This window comes from Mesoplodon mirus (genome assembly GCF_964341445.2).
Source record: "Mesoplodon mirus genome assembly, chromosome: 8".
Classification (NCBI taxonomy): domain Eukaryota; kingdom Metazoa; phylum Chordata; class Mammalia; order Artiodactyla; family Ziphiidae; genus Mesoplodon; species Mesoplodon mirus.
The window spans coordinates 75,079,829-75,102,092 of NC_138984.1; the positions used below are offsets into that span (position 1 = coordinate 75,079,829).

Consider the following 22,264-nt stretch of genomic DNA (forward strand, 5'->3'; position numbering starts at 1 on the left):
CTAGGATAGCTGGGGTTTGGTGAAGGCCAGTTTGATAACTGGAAGCAAATTTAGGGCAAATGGTCCATGGCATTGGGACCTTATCATCAAGGATTCCTTTATATTTCTTCACTCCCTCATGGGCCTATTGTTTTAAAAGAGTTTTCATGTATTAATTTATTAATTAAAATGGTCAAAGGAAGATATTAAAATGAAACTCTCAAAGCTTCTAAAAATCATAGAAAACATGGAATAAGCAGTGCTACTCCAGTGTTCTGATAAAATACAGAAAAAGCAGAGACTAAATGTTTAACCTAGCCATTGTTCAACAGATCAACAGAAGTAATGAGAACATTTTATTCAGAGTTCAGTAAAACACTATGAATGCAAATTAGTAAAAGGATGGCATTCTAAAATTGAGTTAATAAAGGGTACTCACCACATGGGTTGATTGTAGAGCTAAGTGAAGCAGCTCCAGTGGAAAGGCCGCCTTTTGAAACTGATGAAGCCACAGAAGGTATAGAAGATGAAGTCGGTGTGGCAGAGGAGGCTGTTGAGGATGGTAACCGTTCTCCAGACTCCATATCTATGGGAGGGAGACAAATGTTAATTTACAGTATTAAATAGTGGAATTAAGCAAAAGAATTAAACATATTTAAAATAAGTCAAACTTTTAGGAATACTTTTTTAAAATATGAAATAAGTTTAGAAATACATGTTCTTCAGAGAGATAAAATATGAAATAAATAAAAATAATATAATTTAAAATACCAGTTTATGAAATAAGTTTAATGTTAAGTATACCAAATCTTCTTCTAATAGACTTGCAGAATATTCTTATATAAAAAAATAATAATAGTCATTTGAATACAGTAACTTCATACAACTGTATGTTGCCATAACTTTAGGAAAATTAGCATATTAACTTCTTATTCTTCTTAAATCACCTCATGATCTATTCACTTACATCATAATACCCATATTATCTTAATGAATCAAGAAGATACTACCACATTTGAGTGAACTGTAATCCTGTCTTCTAAATCTAGATAGCAATATAGTTGTAGGTCTTAAACGTCCATGAATCTGACCTGGTAATCCCCAATACAGTGAGTCCCGCCCAAAAAAGACAAATACATTTTAGAGTTTATACTAGAGTCTAGTCTGAACTATGGTCTCAAAATGGCTTTAGTATGATCCATTTATAATGACTTAACCACTTCTAAGCATCTGTATTAATTTGCTTAGCTATTTTGGGTACAATCTTACATTGGTCTTATTGTAATAGTTTATGTTGATATTAAAAATCTAGAATGGAAATGGATGCAGCAGTCAAAAGGTACAAACTTCCAATTATAAAACAAGTAAGTCATAGGATGTAATGCGCCACATGGTGACTATTGTTAATAATACTTTATTATACATTTGAAAGTTGCTAAGAGAGTAGATCTTAAAAGTTTTCATCACAAGGAAAACAATTTGTAAATGTGTAGTGATGGATATTAACTTTTTGTGGTGTTCATTTCACAATACATACAAATATCGAATCATTATGTTGTACACTTGAAACTAGTATAATGTTATATGTCAATTATATCTCAAATTTTTAAAATCTAGAATAGGTTATGGTCATTTTAATATTCTACATACACTAATACCACAATTAAGCAAGGAAATTGTAAAGCTCACAGTTGCTTTAAGGAGTACACATATATAGAGGAAGAGACAAAAAAATACACTACTCACCCATAAATGAACTTATGATCAACCACAAGTAAACTTTCATCATTCAAATAATCTAATCACAAAAAGATTTTTGCATGCAATTCTATAGCCAATTCACATAATTACTATACGTTTTCTAAGAAAAATAATTCCATTTTGTTTAAAAATATTGGCCAATTAACACATGAAAAGATGCTCATCATTGTTAATTATTAGAGAAATATATATAAAAACTACAGTGAGGTACTACCTCATGCCAGTCAGAATGGCCATCATTAAAAAGTCTACAAATAACAAATGCTGGAGAGGGTGTGGATAAAAGGGAACCCTCCTACACTGTTGGTGGGAATGTAAATTGGTGCAGCCACTATGGAAAACAGTATGAAGGTTCCTTAGAAAACTAAAAATAGAACTACCATATGATCCAGCAATCCCATTCCTGGGCATATATCTGGACAAAACTATAATTCAAAATGATACATGCACCCCTACGTTCATAGCAGCACTATTTACAATAGCCAAGACATGGAAACAACCTAAATGTCTATCGACAGATGAATGGATAAAGAAGATGTGGTATACATATACAATGGAATATTACTCAGCCATAAAAAAGAATGAAATAATGGCATTTGCAGCAACATGGATGGACCTAGAGCTTATCATACTAAGTGAAGTAAGTTAGAAAGAGAAAGGTAAATACCATATGATATCCCTTATATGTAGAATCCAAGATATGACACACATGAACTTATCTATGAAACAGAAACAGACAGAGATAAAGAACAGACTTGTGGTTGCAGGGCGTGGGGGAGTGGGAGGGATGAGTTGGGAGTTTGTGATTAGGAGATGCAAACTATTACACATATAATGGATAAACAACAAGGTCCTACTGTATAGCACAGAGAACTATATTCAATATCCTGTAATAAACAACAATGGAAAAGAATATGAAAAAGAATATATATACATGTATAACTGAATCACTTTGCTGTATAGCAGAAATTAATACAACATTGCAAATCAACTATACTTCAATAAAATAAATTTTAAAAAATAAAGTAAAATATTGGTCAATTAAAATAATGCAAGATTAATGTTTAAATAATTGAGAATCCATATGGTATGTAGATGATTTTTCTAACAGATACATATGGAAAAGGTAATCTCAGGTTGACACAAAAGCATTATTAATAGGGCAGTTTCAATGAGTTTTCCAATCACATACAATTCAAAAACTTCTCTTCATATTCTGACATTGCTGTCAATCACCTCCAAAGATAATGAACTGCTATAACGAGTATGCCCATAATCTTAAAGAATTTTTCTTTCTCTTTATCAGCGTTCAATATGGAGAAGCATAGTTGGTACTGATGGCCACATGGAACTAATGCTTAAAAGGCAGATTTTGGGTCATCAAACAGTTACTAATAAGCTTTGAGACACATGGCTGTCTGACAGCAAGGTCCACGGCTGACAACTTCCTCTACAAACTATCTTCACCAACAAGTCTCATTTCACTAAGTACAAAACACATATATTTACAAAAAAAAAAAAAAAAACAACCCAAAACATAGATCGAGTTTACAGGAAAAGGCTGTTTTAAAAAATTTAGAGCTGATTACCTTGCTGTCTCAAAGATTTCTAAAATGTACTATTTAAATGTATTTTGGGGGTTTCTCAATGATTTTAGTTTTCATTTTGTTAATTAAAAAATTTTTTTAATTGATGTAAAATTGACCTACAACACTGTGAATTCTAGGTGCATGACATAGTGATTCAGTATTTCTATACATTACAAAATGATCACCATGATAAGTCAGTTACCATCTGTCACCATACAAAGATATTACAATATTATTGACTATATTCCCCATGCTGTACATTTCATTCTTGTGACTCATTTATTTTGTAACTGGAAGTTGGTAAATGTATTACTTTTTTTAATAATGAAAGGGTTTTTTTAAAAAAAATTTGCCTTTGTACTCCACAGCAAAAGTAATTTGGGACATAATATAGATAAGCACTTTAGCTGAGTACCTGGCATATAAAAGCTCGATGAAAGTCATTGCTTTTTATAGGACAATAGGTTATGAGCTCTAGGTATATTTCTTTCTGTTGATATAACTTCACCCAAGACTAAAACAAGGAATACCCAGAAGGCATAATGAGAAGTCTCTACATTTGCTCACTGGAGATTACTCTTCCTGGAAATATTTATTAAAATAAAAAATATACATGTACTTGGATCTACCAATCTACTTTTAAGACTCTATTCTATAGAAATAAAGCACCAATAGTTCCTTTATTATAACACTGTTTAAAGGTAAAATAAAATTGAAACCTGGCAGTACAAAAGAGTAGAACTAGAGCTAGTAGTATGAGGTTGGGAGCCTTTTTCAGTTTCAGTAAAAGTGCAGTTTACTCATTTATTCTTGTTGTTCTTGCTGTTCATTTACGTGGGGAAAGTTTACCTCTTTTTTAAAAAACATGCTTATGCAGCCATTTTCCTTAGAAGTTTTATTATATACATTATTCATATATTCTTTTATTTCAACTATTTTAATCTTAGATATATATTTCTAGCCAGTATTCCTCTCATACATAAAGTACTTTTTTCTTACACTGGTCTTAAGTTAAAACTTTTTTTCTCATGTTTTTTTAATTTCTTTTTTTTGCGGTACGCGGGCCTCTCACTGTTGTGGCCTCTCCCGTTGCGGAGCACAGGCTCCGGACGCTCAGGCTCAGCGGCCATGGCGCACGGGCCCAGCCGCTCCGCAGCATGTGGGATCTTCCCGGACCGGGGCACGAACCCGTGTCCCCTGCATTGGCAGGTGGACTCTCAACCTCTGCGCCACCAGGGAAGCCCTTTTCTCATGTTTTAATAAGTATTTCTTAGTTCTAGTAACTCAAAATTTGGCCAACTATTCCATGTTCATCTTATAGATATCTTTCTTTTCATTTTAAAGAAATTTAACAAATCCACCCTAGCCTTTGCTACTCTAGAATGAAGATTGTTTTATGCTTGCATTAACAGGGATTGGCTTTTCAAGTTTTTCTTTTTAAGTTAAATATTATTGAATTCAGATTTCATTTACTATTGTTCCCTGTTAAGCTTAACTCTGGAAAGAATCCTAGCCACCAACTTGAAAGTTAAAAGGTAGGAAGGCAATGCCTTTGTAACAGTGAATAATTCACAAAACAATCATTAGCTTGCCATATTGTAAGAACTATTCAAAGGAGAAAGTTTAAAATACATGTGCACCAAGGGATGCTAAAAGCACTAGGTGAAAGTCTGAGTAGAAACAAGGTATTTGCATAGTCTCAAAGTATCTCCTTTAAGATATTTACTAATTAAAAAGGGCAAAAAAGTAACACCACAGTGGAGAAACTATATCACCAATAATAAAACATATTGATATCATGTATCCTCTGATGTGCTTAGAAGAGCATATCACCTCTGGCATTCTTCCCAATAACATATAACCTCCGTTGAATCATGAGAAAACATCAGACAAACCCAAACTGAGAGACCATATACAAAATAATTGACTAGTATTCATCAAGTATCAAGGTCATGAAAGAAAAGGAAAGACTGAGGAACTTCCAGAAGTTGAAGACTAAGGAGATACAACAACTAAATAATGTGGGATCAGATTGGATTTTGGAACAGAAGAAGGACATTAATGGAAAAACTGGTAAAATTCATAAAAGATATGTAGTTTATTGTTAATAGTATTGTACCAATGTAAATTTTCTGATTTTTTAATTTTTATAATTGTACTATGGTTATATAAATTAATAACATTAGGGAAAGCTGGGTAAAAAATATAGGTGAATACTATATATTTGCTTTTTAACTGTTTTTTAAGTCTAAAATTATTTCAAAATAAAAAGTAAAGAAAAGAAAAAACAAAGTCTGGCATACAGTAAGCACTTAAAATATATATATAATATATATATATATAATATATATATATATATATATATTATATATATATGCATTGGGATTGAAGAGTGTAAACTTAGACCTTGAAGAAATGAAGATAGAGATTACATTGTATCAGCAAGACACTTGATAATAGATGTTATCTGGGTTTAAAAACTGTATCTGAACCTTATTAGCTATGACCTTATAAATTATGTAACTTCAGTGAACTTCCAGTTTCCTCATGAGTAGTATGAGGGTATAACTGGGAAGATTAAATGAGATAATGCATATAAAGCTCTTTATACCTAGCATTCAATAATTGTCAGCAATTGTTTTTAATAAGTGAATGTCTGTGCATATAATTATCCATGGGTATGTGTGGCAGTAAAAGGTATTTTCAGATTATTCATTTCAAGTAAATATTTCTGAGCCACATCTATTTATAGGTTATATATATATGCATAGCATGTTTGACATTTTTTACCCAGATAAATTATGATAAGGATTTAAAATAGGGAGATTGGGATTGACACATATACACTATTGATACTATGTATAAAATAGACAACTGGGCTTCCCTGGTGGCGAAGTGGTTGAGAGTCCACCTGCCAATGCAAGGGACACGGGTTCGTGCCCCGGTCCGGGAAGATCCCACATGCCGCGGAGTGGCTAGGCCTGTGAGCCATGGCCGCTGAGCCTGCGCGTCCAGAGCCTGTGCCCCACAATGGGAGAGGCCACAACAGTGAGAGGCCCGTGTACCGCAAAACAAAACAAACAAACAAACAAAAAATAGACAACTGTTGGAAACATACTGTATAGCACAGGGAACTCTAATGCACTGTGGTGTTCTAAATGGGAGGGAAATCCAAAAGGGAGGGGATACATGTATATGTATGGCTGATTCATTTTGCTGTGTAGTAGAAGCTAACACAACATTGTAAAGCAACTATACTCAAATAAAAATTTAAAAAGAAAGAATTTAAAATAAATGCCTCGGGACTTCCCTGGTGGCGCAGTGGTTAAGAATCCGTCTCCCAATGCAGGGACATGAATTCAATCCCTGGTCCAGGAAGAACCCACATGCCACAGAGCAACTAAGCCCATGCACCACAACTACTGAGCCTGCACTCTAGAGCCAGCGAACCACAACTACTGAGCCCACGTGCCACAACTACTGAAGCCCGTGAACGTAGAACCCGTGTTCCGCAACAAGAGAAGCCACCGCAATGAGAAGCCCGCGCACCGCAAGGAAGAGTAGCCCCCACTCACTGCAACTAGAGAAAAGCCCCAGCAACGAAGACCCAATGCAGCCAAAGATAAATAAATAAAATAAAATATTAAAAAAAATTTTTTTAATGCCTCACAATTGTATAGGTACAAATGGCAAGATGTTTTACCTCAAAACTTTCAAAAAAAACCTGGAGCACAAATATAAATGAAAATTAACTTATTAATTATCAGTTGAAAAAATTTACTCTGTGATCACGAGTTATTATTCATCATTCAAGCATACTACATAAAAGTTGGCAGAAATCCATTTATTCAAACCACCTTAGAAAAATACATTCATTAAAATAAAAACAGTATCCAAGAACCACCTATTCCCAGATTGCGGTTCTGGCCAAAGCATCCAGATCTGATACTTACACTCCTGTAATAGCCTCTCATTCTGACTCTGTGTGTTAAGAATACTACCTTCATCTCACACTCCAAACACCATCCAACCAATTCTTTGTGGCCAAAACCAGCCCAGACACAAGATAAAAATGAACAGACTGTAAGAACATGATCCCCACCACAACACACTCACCTATGGGAGAATATCATTAGTAGGTATGTCTTTTAGCTTAAGGCCATTCATGAGGGGATATTTTCTAATGTATAACTTCAGGATTTTCTTATTTACAAAGCTAATCAGGTAGGGTAAAGATTACTACAACTGAAAATTAACATATAACACTACAGTAAAAAAAAGTTGTTGATGTGAATGGATGAAAAATGTGCGATGATAAAGGGATTCTAAATGACTTGATCCATTAGAGATCTTTCCCATGGTCTGAAGCAGTAGTTCTGAACCAGAGGTGATGCTATAATACCCCCTCATCTACTAGGAAACATTTGACAATGTCTGGGAACAGCTTTGATTGTCATAACTGAGAAGGTGCTACTGGTATCACGTAGAAAGAGTCCAGGCAGGGATACTGCTAAACACCCTACAATTCACAGGACATTCCCACAGAGATAATTACCCGGCCCAGAATGTTATTACTGCTAAGGTTGAGAAATTCTGATCTAAAGTATCAAAAACTATATTACTTGGAATTCAATCAACCAAAACTTTCTGTTAAGTAGGAGTTCTTTATAATTATTATAAGAAGATATTACAAGCTGATTTATTGCCACTGCAATAAATGATAAAATTATATTCAACCTATCTTTATCAACATACCGCCAGTTTATTATTTTACATTTTGTCCTAATTGTTTAAAACTGATCATGTATAATATACAATTAATGCACATCATAATGTTCACGCACACTGGGTAACATGGATTTACTGTATATTACTGAGATGATATTTACCTATAACAACTCTGAGAACAGACAAAAATCAGAATTACCACAAACAACTTCCCTGCATGATGATTTTATACATGCCAAAAAAATTCAATGATCAGTTGTTAATGATAATACTAATCAAATTCATACATATCAAATGTTCCTTTTTCTGTAAACATAGAGCTTATGAACACTGACAGCTGCTAGGTATAAACCTGAACAGGTGCAAATAGGGACAGGCAAGACAAGTTGGCTCCAAAACATAAACATGATCAGCTGCCCTCTGTTTCACCTGCATGAATCCTTTAAAAGTAAAACTATAGAATAGACTGAAGATTCAGAAAGTAAATATATAAATAGACAGATATTTCTCCTGCAAAGAGTTTTCTTAGAATGTCTTTATCTTTGCTAACAATACCAAAAGTTCTCTGTGGGAGTTCAAAGCACAAAAGTAGATTTGGTGAACGCTCACTTTTCCTTACAATACAACCTCACGTGAAAAACAATAATTGGGAAGAATATCAGGAGACAGTCACTATGCTGCTTCTTTTGCTTTAGCAGGATCACTAACAGTAGAGCTTTATAAATCAATTATTTTCTCAAAGTTCTGACAAAGGCTTTTATATAACTATTTTAAAAATAACTTACAGGAAACTGAATATTTGGATAAACAATACTTCAAAATATTACGTAGCAAAACAGAAACAAAAAACAAGCAACAAACAAAAATTTTTCTATTAAAGGATTTAGAGAAATAGGAGATGAGGCAGAAATACCTTATTAGACAACAAACAAAATTATTTTCTGAATATAATATTTTTGAAGGAAAATGATTCTATTTATAACACCTTTATTTGCCTACATTTTCAGAAATAGTAATTTCAACTCATTAAGTATAATATATTGTGGTTTAAAATAAGAATATATGAAAGGGATCAACTTCCTTTGCTGCTTGACACATTTTTAACTACTACAGTAAACAGTCAAGCAATTACATCCCCAAACAAAAGTGGGCTGGCAATCAGGTGCTCTGGTTGCAGCCTGTGAGCTGGAGCAAGTCTCTGACAATACCTCTACATAATAGTTTCCTTCTCAGAAAAATGATGGGATTGAATTAAACTAGCCCTCAAATCCATATCAATTTGATGAAAAAGAACAAAACAAAACAACAACCAAAAACCTTCACATTGCATTAACATATTTAACAATTTAATTCCTCACTTCCCTTATCCTCCCTACCACTTGCCTTCATTCTATCTTCAAATGTATGTCATTCTAAATTACAGATTTCTGTTAAATCTTTAAAGATTTACTCTTGTTTTATTTATACCTCAAGAGACTTGATGATGAGAAAATTAGCCAAGAGTAAAGCACTGATTTTCATACTGCTCAGTAAGTATCTATTCAGGGAGTAAACTTTTCCATCCAAAGGATTAAGTATTCCTTTGCAATGAGCTATCTGTGAGGAAGAGGTTATCCTAAGATATAAGAAAGGATATAAAAGAATATTAAAGAAATATTTGAACAAGATTTAACATATACAGATCAACTAAACTGTAGGTAGAGTCTGTGAATTTAAATACTGATGAGAATTAACAATTTCTAAAAAGGATACAAATGTTAGAAGGATCAAAAGAGACAATGTCTGATTAATTGATCCTTTCACCTACAAATGCAAGGGGTCCCAAAGAACAAGCAAAAAGACCCAAATCTTTGCTTAACTAAGAAACACAATTACAACTAACTGAAATTTCTAAGACAATTCTGGATAGTAACTGAGGCGGATAAGTAACAGATTGAGAAAATAAAACAGGGTAACAAACCGAAATCAAGTAACTCTATGTAAAATATCTACATATACTCAGAAGTCAAGGAAAGAAAGATGCCAAGTACTACATGACTGATAAACTAGAATAAAAACTCCCTTTCAAGATCAGCTCGGTGCTTTGTGACCGCCTGGAGGGGTGGGATAGGGAGGGTGGGAGGGAGGGAGACGCAAGAGGGAAGGGATGTGGGAACAGATGTATATGTATGACTGATTCAATTTGTTATAAAGCAGAAACAAATAAAAACAAAACAAAACAAAAAACCCACTCCCTTTCAATGGGGAAGAAGCAGCGCTAACCTAACAGGGAAAACAGCATACTTCTTAAAGAACAAAATGAGCCTAAAAGTTTATGAACACCAATGAAGAAATATTTTTTTCCTGGTCACCTTAAATCTATCTAATATTATCACTCTCCTGTTCAAAAGTCTTCAATTTATCCATATCACACATATGGGTAAAGATATATGTGAAGAATATTTATTATAACATGTTAAACTGCAAAGACTTTTAAAAACAAAAAAGTTCATCAGTAAGAAACTGTTAAATTATGTATGATACTATGCAGCTGTTACCAAAGAATGAAGTAGATCTAGACTAGCAAATCTGCTGAATGAAGAGAGCAAAGTGAGGAAGAATAGAAATAGCAAGATCTCATGTGTGAAAAAGAAAAAAAGGGATATATTCTCATGAATGTATGCTCAGAATATTTCTGGAAAAATATATAAGACACTGGCAACTGTGTTTCCTTGTAGGTAAAGAGACTAGGGACTTAATCTAGGATGCGAGAATTCTTTTTCACTATATATCTTTTTCTTTTTTTTAACCACTTGAATGATTTACAGTGTGCTAGTATTAATGACAGTTAAACTAATTTTTAAAAAAGATTTCTACATGTTTGTTATTACAAGAAATTATCTTTCAGAATGTTGTGCAGAAGTCCCAGTTCAAGATGGTGACATAAGAGAATCCCGAACTCACCTCCTTCCACTGCCACACTGAGCCTACCGCTATATATGGAAGAATTTCCTTTCAAAAAACCTAAAGTCTGGGCTTCCCTGATGGCGCAGTGGTTGAACGTCCGCCTGCCGGTGCAGGGGACACGAGTTCGTGCCCCAGTCCGGGAGGATCCCACGTGCCGCGGAGCGGCTTGGCCCGTGAGTCATGGCCGCTGGGGCTGCACGTCCGGAGCCTGTGTTCCACGGCGGGAGAGGCCCCAGCAGTGAGAGGCCCACATACCGCAAAAAAAAAAAAAAAACCTAAAGTCTGGGTGGTTGATGACTACACATTGGGCAAACAAGAAGAAAACACATCAAAGACGGTACGAGAGGCTGGGATGCAACCCCACCATAAACCCCACCATTGCTGCAGCAACCCACAATGCAGAGGAACTCAAAACCTGGAGCTTCTTCCTGAGGAGCTGAGGGTTCAAAACCCACATCAGGCATCCCATATGCTTGAGACATGAGTCCCTAAAAAATCTAACTTTGAAAACCAGTAGGGCTCCTGTCTCGAGACCCACAGGACTGTAGAGATCTGAGAAAACCCTCTGAAAGAACTCACATGCTCAGACCCCAGGGCCCAGCTAAGAGGCCATGTATGGTGTCCAGACTTTAAAAAATGAAGGAGGCTCTCACCTGAGGGGCAGACACCTTAATTTAACACACATATCTAGGAGAGTGCTGGAACACTCAACAGGGATGCAAGCTGCATCTTCGCATTTTCCCTTTGCTGTGCTCCAGAGCACCAGTATCTCCAGGAAGGTGCCCCAATTTTGGTGGGTGTCATCTAGGGGACCCTCTACATCACCTGGTTCTGGTGGCCAGTAGGGCCTATGCTTGTGGGTCCCACAGGACTATAACCCATGAAGAAAGAGTTCTTAAATAGCTACCACCTCTAGGGCACAGCAAGAGACAACAGACCCAGGAGCTCAGTCTTTCTCTGAAGGCCTATTAGCTAATCATCATGCCTGTGGACTGAGGGGCAGGCTTCTAAATAAACATGCGTCTGAGGGCTGACTGTAATCCTTTCCAGACACCTCAGAGGGCAGGCCTTATCTTCATGTTTACCCTCTGCTGTGCTTCACAATGTCAGTGTCTCCTGGAGGGGAAATTACAAATGTCTGATGCCCTGGATTTTATGTCTGGTGGCCCAGTTTTTGCAGCTATCACCCAGGGAACACCCTTTATCACCTGGCTCTGGTGGCTGGGGGAAGGAGGTGAACATGTGTGTGGGGGAGGTTGCATTCTTGCATCCTATGGGACTGTGGCAGAGACGTTTCTGGACAGGCTACCATCACCATGGCACTATGCAGACAGTGAACTGAGGCACACTCTGCAGTCTTTCTGTAAGAAGGCCTCTTTGCTTGTCCTGAAACTCTGGCCTGAGGGGCAGACTTCAGGTCTGGCACATATTTAGTGGCCTACAGACCTGCTCTCAAGGAATGTTAGCTGTGGATACCATCTTGGCACTCTCCCACTGCCTTACTCCAGCTTACTGGTAAAACCCAGAAAAGAGCTAATATACTCATCTGGAGGTCTGACTTTTGTGATTGCTGCCCAGGGGACACCTCCAGATCACCTGGCTCTAGTGGCAAGCAGGGCTTATATTTGTTCTCCCACAGGACTGTATATATTTGCATACTTATAAAAGCTGATGTCTGAGGGTCTAGGTGCTGAGATCCTCCCCCTTAGGACAGTGACAGATCTTAGAACATTCTCAACTGCTGGGAGCTATTAAAAATAGGCTATTTGGACAAGCACAAAGGTTGGAGAGAAAACCAAGAGCTGAGGCAGTGTTGAATAACAAAGTTCATCTCATACTAGAGGCCCCTCCTTCAAGAATGGGAGAGGTGGTTGTTTCACCTACTATATAGAAACCAACACAGACAGTCAAGCAAAATGAAGAAACTGAGGAATATGTCCCAAGTGAAAGAATAAGATAAAACCTGAGGGGGAAAAAAAGCATAAAATCAGAGATAAGTAATGCATGTGATAAAGAGTTTAAAGTAATAGTCCTACTGATACTCACTGAACTGGGGAGAAGAATTAACTCAGTGAGAACTTCAACAAAGAGATAGAAAATATAAGAAAGTATCAAACAGAAGTCACAGAGCTGAAGAATACAAGAACTGAAATGAAATATACATAGGGTGGGGGTGTGGGGGGAGGAGGTTCAACAATAGACTAGATGAAGCAGAAGTAAGAATCAATCAACCTGAAGACCAGCCTGTGAAATTCAGCCAATCAAAGCAGCAAAACAAACAACAAAAGAAAAACAATGAAGATAGCTTAAGGGACTTATGGGAACATCAAGTGGACTAACACTCACATGATATGAATCCCATAAGGATAAGAGGGAAAGAAAACTTAGTTGAAGAAATAATGGCTGAAAAATTCCTAACCTGGGAAAGGAACAGATATCCATATCCAGGAAGTACAGAGAGTTCCAAATAAGAGGAACATAAAGAGACCCACACCAAGACACATTATAACTAAATATTAAAAGTTAAAGACAAGGAGACAATATTAAAAGCATCAAGAGAAAAACAATTTTATGAACAAGGGAACCACCATAAGACTATAAGGAGATTTTTCAGCAGAAACTTTGCAGGGCAGAAAGGACTGACATGTTATATTCAAAGTGCTGAAAGAAAAAAAATTTCCAAAAAGCACACTCTATCTCACAGAGTTATCATTCAGAAGTGAAAGAGAGAGAAAGTTTTCCAGATAAGAAAAAGCTAAGGGAGTTAAAACTGCCTTATAAGAAATGTTAAAGACACTTCTCTAAGCTGAAAAAAATTAGTAACAAGAAAACATTTGAAAGAATAAATCTCACTGGAAAGGTAAATATATAATAAAGGTAGTGGATTAATCACTTAAAAAGCAAGTATGAAGGTTAAAAGACAAAGGTAGTAAAAAAAACTATGATTATAATAATTAGTTAAGGGATACACAAGATAAAATTATGTAAAACAGCACATAAAAAACATAAAATATAGGTAAGGGAGGGAGAGTAATAATGTTGAGCTCTACAATGAAATCAAACAAGTTGTTATCAACTTTAAAACAGATTGTTATGGATGTGAGTTGTTTTATGTAAGCCTCATGGTAACCACAAAGCAAAAAGCTATAGTAAATACATAAGGGGAGGGGCTTCCCTGGTGGCGCAGTGGTTGAGAGTCTGCCTGCCGATGCAGGGGACACGGGTTCGTGCCCCGGTCTGGGAAGGTCCCGCATGCCGCGGAGCGGCTGGGCCCGTGAGCCTTGGCCGCTGAGCCTGCGCGTCTGGAGCCCGTGCTCCGCAACGGGAGAGGCCACAACAGTGAGAGGCCTGCGTACCGCAAAAAAAAAAAAAAAAAAAAAAGAAACACAAAGGAAAAGAGCAAGAGAAGAAGGAACAGACAGGAACAACAAAAACAGCCAGAAAGCAATTAGCAAAATGGCAACAAGCACATATCTATCAATAACTACTTTAAATGTAAATGGGCTAAATTCCCCAATCAAAAGATGTAGAGTGGCTGAATGGATTAAAAAAAAAACAACAACAAAAGAAACCCACCCATCTATATGCTGCCTACCAGAGACTCACTTAAGACACTGGGACACACACAGACTGAAAGTAAAGGGACAGAAAAAGATATTCCATGCAAACAGAAACCAAAAGAAAGCTAGAGTAGCTCTGCTATACTTATATCAGACAAAATAAACTTTAAAACAAAGACTGAAATAAGAGACAAAGAAGGATGTTATACATAATAATAAAAGGGGCAAGCCAACGAGAAGATTTAATATTTGTAAATATATATGCACACAACATAGCAGCACCTAAATATATAAAGCAAATATAAATAGACCTAAAGGGAGAAATACAAAGCAACACAATAATAGTAAGGGACTTTAATACCCACTTACATCAATGGATAGATCATCTGGAAAGAAAATCAATAAGGAGACACTGGCCTTAAATGACACTTTAAACCAGATGGACTTAACAAATATTTATAGAACATTCATTCAAAAGCAACAGGATATACATTTTTGTTAAATGCACATGGAACATTCTCCAGGATACATCATATGTTAGAACACAAAATAAGTCTTAATAAATTTAAGAATATTGAAACCATGTCACACAACTTTTCCAACCAGAATGGCATGAAACTAGAAATTAATTACACAAGGAAAACTTGAAAATTCACAAGTAGGTGGAGATTAAAAAATATGCTACTGAACAACCATGGGTCAAAGGAGTTATCAAAAAATATCTGAGACAAATGAAAGTAGAAATGTAACACACCAAAATTTATGGGATGCAGCAAAAGCGGTTCTAAAAGGGAGGTTCACAGTGATAAATGCCTGTTTCAATAGACCAGAAAAGTCCCAAATAAACAACCAAACTTTATACCTGATGGACCCAGAATAAGAACAAACAAAGCCCAAAGTTAGTAGAAGGGAGGAAATAAAAAAAGATTAGAGCAGAAATAAATGAAATAGAGAGTAAATAGACAAGAGCAAAGATCAATCAAAGTAAGAGCTAGTTCTTTAAAAAGATAAACAAGGGCATCCCTGGTGGCACAGTGGTTGAGAGTCCACCTGTCGATGCAGGGGACACGGGTTCGTTCCCCAGTCCGGGAAGATCCCACATGCCACGGAGCGGCTGGGCCCGTGAGCCATGGACGCTGAGCCTGCGCATCCGGAGCCTGTGCTCCACAACGGGAGAGGCCAAAACAGTGAGAGGCCCGCGTACCGCAAAAAAAAAACCAAAAACAAAAAAAACCAAGATAAACAAGATGGGGAGTTCTCTGGCAATCCAGTGGTTAGGACTCTGTGCTTCTACTGCAGGGGGCCCAGGTTCGATCCCTGGTCGGGGAACTAAGATCTCACAAGCCGTGCACGTAACCAAAATAAAATAAAATAAAATAAACAAAATGGACTGATCAAGAAAAAAGAGAGAAGATTCAAATAAATAAAATAGAAATGAAAGAGGAGACACTACCACTAATACCACAGAAATATGAAAGACCATAAGAGAGTACTACAAAGAATCAAACACCAACAAATTGAACAACCTAGAAGAAATGGATAAATTCCTATAAACATGCAACCTACCAAGACTGAATTATGATGAAATAGAAAATCTGAACAGACTGATTACTAGCAAGGAGATTGAATGAGTAATCAAAACTCTTCCAAAAAGCAAAGGTCCAGTACCAGACAGCTTTACTGGTAAATTTTATAAAACATTCGAAGAAGAATTAACACCAATCCTTCTCAAACTCCTCCAAACAATAGAAGAGGAGGGAACTCTTGCAAACTCACTTTCCAAGGCCAGCATTACCCTGATACCAAAAGCAGACAAGGATCACAAGAAAAAAAATTATAACTCAGTAACGCTGATGAACATAGATGTGAAAATCCTCAACAAAATATTAGCAAACTGAATTTAAAAATACACTGAAAGGATCATACACCATGATCAGGTGGCATTTATTCCAGGAATGCAAGGCTGGCTCAACATCAGCAAATCAGTCAATGTGATACAACACATTAACAAAATGAAAGATAAAAATCATATGATCATATCACTTGATGCAGAAAAAGCATTTGACAAAATTTAACATCCATTTATGATAAAAACTCATCAAAATGGGTATAGAAGGAACATAACCTCAACATAACAAAGGCCATAATCACAAGCCCACAGCTAACATCATACTTAATGGTAAAAAGCTGAAAGCTTTTCCTCTAAGATCAGGAACAAAACAAGGATGCCCACTCTTACTGCTTTTATTCAACATAGTGTATTGAAGGTCTAACCACAGCAATGAGATAAGAAAAAGAAGTAAAAGTAATCCAAATTGGAAAGGAAGATGTAAAACTCTCAGTATTTGCAGAAGATATAATATTACATAGAGAGAAACCTAAAGATTCTATCAAAAAACTATTAGAACTAATAAATAAATTCAGTGAAGTTGCAGGATACAAAATCAATACACAAAAATTTGTTGTGCTTCTATAATCTAATAACAAACTATCTGAGCTAGAAGTTTAAGGAAACATTCCATTTATGAGTGAATCTAAAAGCATAAAATACCTAGGAATAAATTTAACCAAGGAGGTGAAAGACCTGTATACTAAAAACCATAAGATATTACAGAAAGAAATTAAAGAATACACAAAAAAATGGAAAGATATTCTGTGCTCATGAGTTGGAAGAATCAATATTGTTAAAATGTCCCTACCAGCCAAAGCAACCTACAAACTCAGTGCAATCCCTATCAAAATTCCAATGGCATTTTTCACAGAAACAGAAAAAAAAATTGTAAAATTTGTATGGAACCGCATAAGACCCTGAATAGCCACAGCAATCTTGAGAAAGAATAAAAAAGCTGGAGGCATCATGCTACATAATTTCAAACTTTATTACAAAGCTATAGTAATTAAAAGAACATTGTATTGGCCTAAAAAATAGACACATAGACCAATGGAACAGAATTAAGCCCAGCAATAAACCCATACATATTATGGTCAACTAATTTATGACAATGGAGCCAAGAATATACTATGAGCTATCCTACTTCTGGGTACTTATACTAAGAAAATGAAAACACTAACTTGAAAAGACATATGGACCCCCATGTTCACTGCGGTGCCATTTACAATACCCAAGATATGGGATAATCCTAAGTGTCCACTGACGGATGAATGCATAAAGAAATATTGTGATAAATAAATATATAATGGAATGTTATTCAGCCATAAGAAAAATGAAATCTTGCCATTTGTAACACCATGGATAAACCTTGAGGGCATTATGCTAAGTGAAATAAGTCAGAGAAAGACAAATACTGTGTGATCTCTCTTATATGTGAAATCTCAAAAACAAAACAAAAGCAAGCTCAGAGATACAGAAAACAGACTGGTGGTTTCCAGAGGTAGGGGGTGGAAGAGGGGTGGGAGAAATGGGTAAAGCAGGTCAAAAGGTTAAAAGAAGTAAGGGGTCAGACATGATGAGGGGTCAAGAACATGTACATAACCGTGGGGAGTAAGAATAGAAGAGTGTACCCTCATGAGTGCAAGCCTCAGCAAAGGTTTCAGCTCTTGTGAGTATATGAAGTTAGGTTACAGGCCTGGAACATAGAAAAAAATATTTTTTTAAATTGTATTTCATTCTTTCACAACTAGCGTCCTGTTAACATTTTCATTTTAAACTCAGAACTATAGGATTTTTATTGTACCTGATCAATTTTTACAACACAGAATTACTCATTTGATTTATGACACAATATACAAGCAATAGCCTTAGAATAACAATACCAAAATTATAATAATACAAGAATATGTTCACTGAAAACACAGTAATTTTGGTCCTCAGAATATAGTCCACTAGGGATATATAGTCAAATTACAATATTTAAGTCACCTTAAATAGTTCTCCTCTGTGTGGTTATACCTCTAACTAGATTTTAAAAATCAAGCCTTTCATTAGATTTCATTCCAATTTTTATGGACATCATTCAACTAGACAAGCAATTCTGATAAACCAAAGACCAGTGTATCAAAAGCAATGTTTTAATCTGCACAGTCCAATATGGTGGCCATTAGCCAACCACAAGCAGATAATTAATCTTAATTAAAACTAAATAAAATTTAAAAGTCACACTAGCTACATTTCAAGTGCTCAACAGATATCACATTATCATTATAGAAAGTTCTGTTCTATAGCACTTGTCTAAATGATACTCTTCCCTCAGACACTGAAATCTTGCTTAGTGAGGTAGCCTGCTTCATACTGAGTAACTACAGCTGTTAAAACTGTCAAAGCATGAGTTGGCAACCTTAGGGCAGATACTACCTTATTAAAGTTTTCTAGAGGAAGGTTGATGGACAAGAAGTTATCTGGGTCAGCAGTTACCTCCATGAAGAAACTGAAACTATTATCATGCTATCACGGTTTGTTTACAGAGTATATTACCAAAATATTGAAAATGTTGCTAAAATCACTTGGAGATTATTTAAAATGGAGCTGAGTTATTTATAAACTATTCACTTAAAAACTTGAACTATTCACCTAGAAGGTAACTTCAAATAACTCTCTTGTTACATCTTCCTTTACTTCTTAAATGTTTCCATTAAAATATCCCTAACACAATTGTGACATCAATTATACAAAGTTTAACCATTTATGAAAACAATCTATGTTCAACCTTTCAGATAGCACTTATTAAACCATGAAGGGTTTTATTCTATTTGCAACATTGTAGGTCCAATTATTATTTGCAGAAGAGGTGATACACATATACCTGCTAAAAGTTCTCAATGTGTTTAGTTAGAGACAGAATTAAACAGAAAAAAAAAAAGTGGCTTCATAGAACAGGAGCAGATACAGGATTTCTTTGCCTGGGTTTTCCCTTGCCCCTCCACTGATGCTGATGACACTCGGTATAGGTAGGATCTTTCAAGAGTTGGAAAAGAAGCTAAAGACTTGGTGAACTACTACTCTTTATACTAGAACTTATATCAGAATTTCAGAAGAACCCACTACTCCAGTGAGAGAAGATAAATAATACACAGGAAACACTGGCTACCAATCCTAAAATTTTAAGTCATTCTTATTTACTGAATTCTTTAGTCCCAGTTGCAGCCATATTTTTAAAACTGTGGGTCATAACCCATCAGAGGGTCATGAAATCCACATAGTAGGGTCATAAAAAATGAAATATTCTGGGTTGCTGTCAAAGAAGCTTGAAAAACACTGATCTACGTGGCTTCCCAATAATGTACAGTTTTTAAAAGCAAACACAGAAGGATTTTACAATCCCTAGTCATACTAGATGCTATACTGGAATGATTATCACTATATATATACTCTTGTGTGTGTTTGTGTGTATACTACTACACTAGCAGAATTCATGCTTTTTGTAAACAGTCCATTAAAGTGAGAGTGGTTATACAAAATTCTTAGAATTCCTTTAGGACCCAGGGACCTATACTGTTAATTTTCCAGCCTATGACAAAGAAATATGGGGCATTATATTTGCTGGGCACCTGGGATGCCACCTAAATACTAGTCTTCTACTCTGCACACTCAGCTAATTAAGGATAGATCAAAGTTCTTTCACCCAGATGCTATAAGTGACATCAATTATACAAAGTTTAACCATTTATGAAAACATTCTATGTTCAACCTTTCAGACAACACTTATTAAACCAGGAAGGATGCTAGGTGTTTGGGATATAACAAATAAGTCAATTAGGTTAAGTAGTCTACTTCAAGATTTTATAGCCTAATAGGTTGAAGCAATGGTGGAAATCTAATCAAGGCTAAGTTAAACAGATTCTTACTTGCAAGAATTTGAGCTATGTGACTGTCACAGTGATACCAGGTATTGAAAGATGGTATAGGCTTAGGAGTTGGGGTAGTCTTTTGGGGGGGCCATATGTGTAGATGAGCAAACAGTCAAGTAGGAAAATAAGTCAAATATGCAGTGGAAAGATATCACATTTATTCTTTATTTTATTAATGATTAGGTATATCTATATTAAAAGCTACACATTTTCTCATATTCAGGAAAATAAAAAAAACATTTAGTATGAAAAAGTAAAATGCTTCTGAAAATAAATTGCCATCCTAGAATCCAATTCTAAGTACAGATTTATAATTGTTTTATTATATACAGGATATTTATATACTTTTAATTATTCTCTAAGGATTACATTTACGGTTCATCTATACTTGTAAATTTTAATATCTACAGAGACCACATGGCAGTATCTCATATTACAGTAAAGTAGGAGAAAGAGATGAGTATCCAAAACTATATATAAATTCTAATCAGAGAAGAAATACATTTAAAAAATTAATACTATTGAAGTTAAAGACAATGAGAAATTTGAGAATTCTAGTAAAACTTCAAGGAAAAATTAGTTTACATGAAGGATTCATTCTCTCTCTGCCTCTTATAGCTGGCCTGTTGCTAATTCATTTAACAACTATTATTGATCATCTACTACAAAATTATATAATGGCTTAGTTGCTAGAATATAAAGATGAATGTCATAATCTTTCCCTTATAAAAGTTCATCATCAAATACTTTTCATTTCACACTATTCTTACCATAATTTAATCCAAATCTAAATTACTGCAAATTAAAAAAAATTTTTCTAGTAAAGAGAAATGTATGTGCTAACTTTACAAAATTCAGAAAATATGTTAAAAATACAGGAAGGAAAAATGTTTAAATCCATCTTCTCACATACTATATAAAAGTGGGAAAGAAGAGCTAGGGTGATGAGAGGGGTGGGCATGCAGGGTGGGAGTGCAAAAGCTTAAGATTTTGGGGAGATACAACATCACTGATAGACTAAACAACCAGGAAGAAAAAAAGATCTCTGCCTTGAAGCAATTTTTATATGATGACAGTTTCCCTGAAGGCAAAATTCTACCCTTCGCCCACATCCAGGATGTAGGAGGTCCATGCCCCACTGAGATTTCCCTGTGCTTCACTCATGCTTCCTCTATACAGACCATCTAATGTACCAGACAGGACTTCTTGCTACTGAGGTAATTCTTGACCCTCAACAATGGGTCATATGACCCCACTCCTGTGGTCAAAGCTGTCTGAACCAGACATTACCCAAGGAGATAATGGCTGACCGGAAATCTATGACATGTGTTAGCTGCCTCTGAAAGATGCTATGATCTAATCAGACTCTCCCTGACACATGTCTTAACTAATAGGAGGGGAAGTTGATGTTGAGTAGGAGATCATAAAGGCTATGGGCCTAAAGATATACAAGCTAAAGAAAAGTGGGTTGGGAAAAATGTTGAAAGAATACATGTACAGAGAGGTGAGTGGTCCTGAAAGAGAGGAGATAAGAGTATGGCCAACCTCAGGTTCTTTTCCTTAGACTGCCTTTTTGATTTTTCTATATTCCCTGAGACTTCTCTGTAGCCTTCCAAGTACCTATCCTTTTAACTGAGTTTTAGTGGGTTACTGTTATTTGCAACTGAGACTGGTAGAAAACTTCCTAACAACAAATGTCATGTTTAGTCTTCTTTTGTCATTTTTACTCATGCTATTTACCTATTCTGTTTTCCCTTTCAACAATCTAAATACTATATTCTTTCAAATATAGGCCCAAGAATCACTTTATCCATAAAGCTGTATCTGACTAATCCTAGGCCACAACTTCCCATCTTTGAACTATAGAGCATTTTAGCTTCTACCCAGGAAGCCACT

The 22,264-nt window shown here is 35.7% G+C and overlaps 1 protein-coding gene across 19 annotated transcripts in view; it reads right to left on the reverse strand.

Moving 5' to 3' along the window:
* The window catches only part of BAZ2B (bromodomain adjacent to zinc finger domain 2B), a 375,589-nt gene that overhangs the window by 133,320 nt on the left and 220,005 nt on the right, over window positions 1-22,264 (reverse strand). For all 19 annotated transcript variants that reach the window (XM_082629864.1, XM_082629859.1, XM_082629860.1 and 16 more), the window contains one exon: window positions 419-565. In XM_082629864.1, coding sequence (XP_082485990.1) covers window positions 419-563 — 145 coding nt within the window. In that variant the 5' untranslated portion in view covers window positions 564-565. The remainder of the gene's footprint in view (window positions 1-418; window positions 566-22,264) is intronic.